At 39.5% G+C, this 2,134-nt stretch overlaps 1 protein-coding gene across 1 annotated transcript in view; it reads left to right on the forward strand.

The window, feature by feature from the left end:
* The first annotated feature begins 1,967 nt into the window (after positions 1–1,967).
* LOC122065009 (basic form of pathogenesis-related protein 1-like) overlaps positions 1,968–2,134 on the forward strand; it is a 3,491-nt gene continuing 3,324 nt past the window's right edge. Inside the window, exon 1 of the mRNA XM_042628807.1 lies at positions 1,968–2,082. Coding sequence (XP_042484741.1) covers positions 2,033–2,082 — 50 coding nt within the window. The 5' untranslated portion in view covers positions 1,968–2,032. The remainder of the gene's footprint in view (positions 2,083–2,134) is intronic.

Below are 2,134 nucleotides of genomic sequence, written 5' to 3' on the forward strand. Positions count from 1 at the left end.
AAAAAAACAAAAACAAAAACGAAAAAGGTGGAATCATGCTCAAAGACCACGATGTGGTACTATAATCAATTAGTCCAAGCCTCCCTGATCCTCCACCAAACATGCGTAGCGAGTAAGCACATTACCCCCCAATTTTTTTTTTTTGCTTAAACATTTGCTCTTACAATAACCATTCCCTGGTGGTAAGGAACTTGTATATATTATTGGCCAATTATGACCGATCTAGAACAGGTTTACTATGGTTTTTCTTTTGCCGATTCTTACAGTTATTTTGACCGATTCTCCTGATTCGGATTGGAATCGGTGGTGACTAGTGACCGAGTCTGGTGTTGATTCCTATTGGTCCAACCCTGTAATCTATTCTTCCAAACTATACATTATTACTTATATAGTACATACTTAGGACTGGGCCTGCCTGTACCCAGCACAGGGGAATGCATACTAGGTGAGCTGGGCCTGCCGTGGTCATATGCTTTTATTGGACTATAATATTGGCCGAACCTGGCCCGTGCGAACTCTTTGTCCAATCAAACCAATCCCAATAAAATATGGTTACAATCTGGATCTAGGGAATAAAATCGAGCTGAGATTTAGTTACTTTATAATTTTAGCATAGGAACCAATGATTAGAACCAAAATCGAAATCGAATCGAATTTGGGTATCAATACATTATAGTGTATCAATATATTTAATACTAATATTTTATAACATATTTTACTAATTTTAGTTATAGATTTTATAATACTATTATATTATAGTAGATATATACTATAAATTAAATATAGGAATCGGAACCAGAACCCAAAGGAATAGCACAGTCGGTGAGCAACGAACTTATACATCCCAAGTTCGACTCACATTGGGCCACTCACATGGGATGTTTAGTGTTGTACCAAGGTGAGACTTGGTCCAATTCTAAATCACATCAAAACTTCTTGAAATCAAATCAAAGCCAAACCAAATACTTGATCCTGAACCGATTTACAAGCATAATTTAAAGTCTTGCTCCTCACGGGGATCCAGATTCTCTCACGGGTAGCGAAACAACAGTTTTGAAGGCGTTAACTGGGGAAGGGGAATTAGGACTGAGACAACCAGAACTCCTTAATACGTGACTATACAGTAAATTTAACTAATTCACGTGACTTACTAGGAAGAAGAACAGAGAAGATCCCACTTGGAACCCACAACCAGAACTCCTTAATACGTGACTATACAGTAAATTTAACTAATTCACGTGACTTACTAGGAAGAAGAACAGAGAAGATCCCACTTGGAACCCTTTCCATGGTCAGACCGACCACTAACCTTGGTCCAAATCCAACCCAAGTTCCAACCCAACGAATCACCCGGTCTTTTTCCTCAAAGGCATGCTTGTGTTTGGCAGGAACTTGAACGTGCAACCAATTACTTGTCATCCCTTGACATATATAATAAAAAAAAAATTGAGTTTTTCTTCACCCACAGAGAAGAGAGAACCTCTTAATCCATGGACTGATCCTTCGATTGAAACCAGGAAAGGATCTTTGATTCAGATCTCATATAATCCCTTGTGAATAAAACCGGTCACATGTGATGGGAAACTGCTTAGACCATCTGATTTCCTTTTCTAATGAAAGTTTGGATTGTCTCATTGTATAATTTCTACGCACCTAGAAGGATCAGCCCTTGTACCAGCGAGGGACATGCAAAGTCATAATGATGTGATTTTAAAAGGGTGGGGGCAATAATTTTACACCTTGGCCTCTTGTGTCTAGGCGAAAGAGGTATACAACCAAGTAGCATTCTTTATTTTATTGGGAAAATAAATGATTTCTAATCACGTGATCGACCCTTGTGCCTAAACACAAAGTGCAGCGAAATGATGCCTTTAACCCTGTGAAACCCAAAACCCCCACCCTTTTTGATGCCCATGTGCGACCTCTCATTGGCCCCATGTTGGTGCAGGAGCTGTGTGACCAAGAAACCTTCTTTTGCCCTTATTTTATATTATACATGGGAAAAAGGAACTAAGCTCTAAAAAAGACGTCCATGCCCCAGCTCCACTGCCTCACATATCTGAGCGTACACTATATTATCAGGTAGCATTCTTTCTCCTTTATAATTTCTTTTCCCAAAGAGGGGGGGGGGGGG

Source organism: Macadamia integrifolia, unplaced genomic scaffold, assembly GCF_013358625.1.
Source record: "Macadamia integrifolia cultivar HAES 741 unplaced genomic scaffold, SCU_Mint_v3 scaffold1851, whole genome shotgun sequence".
Taxonomy (NCBI): domain Eukaryota; kingdom Viridiplantae; phylum Streptophyta; class Magnoliopsida; order Proteales; family Proteaceae; genus Macadamia; species Macadamia integrifolia.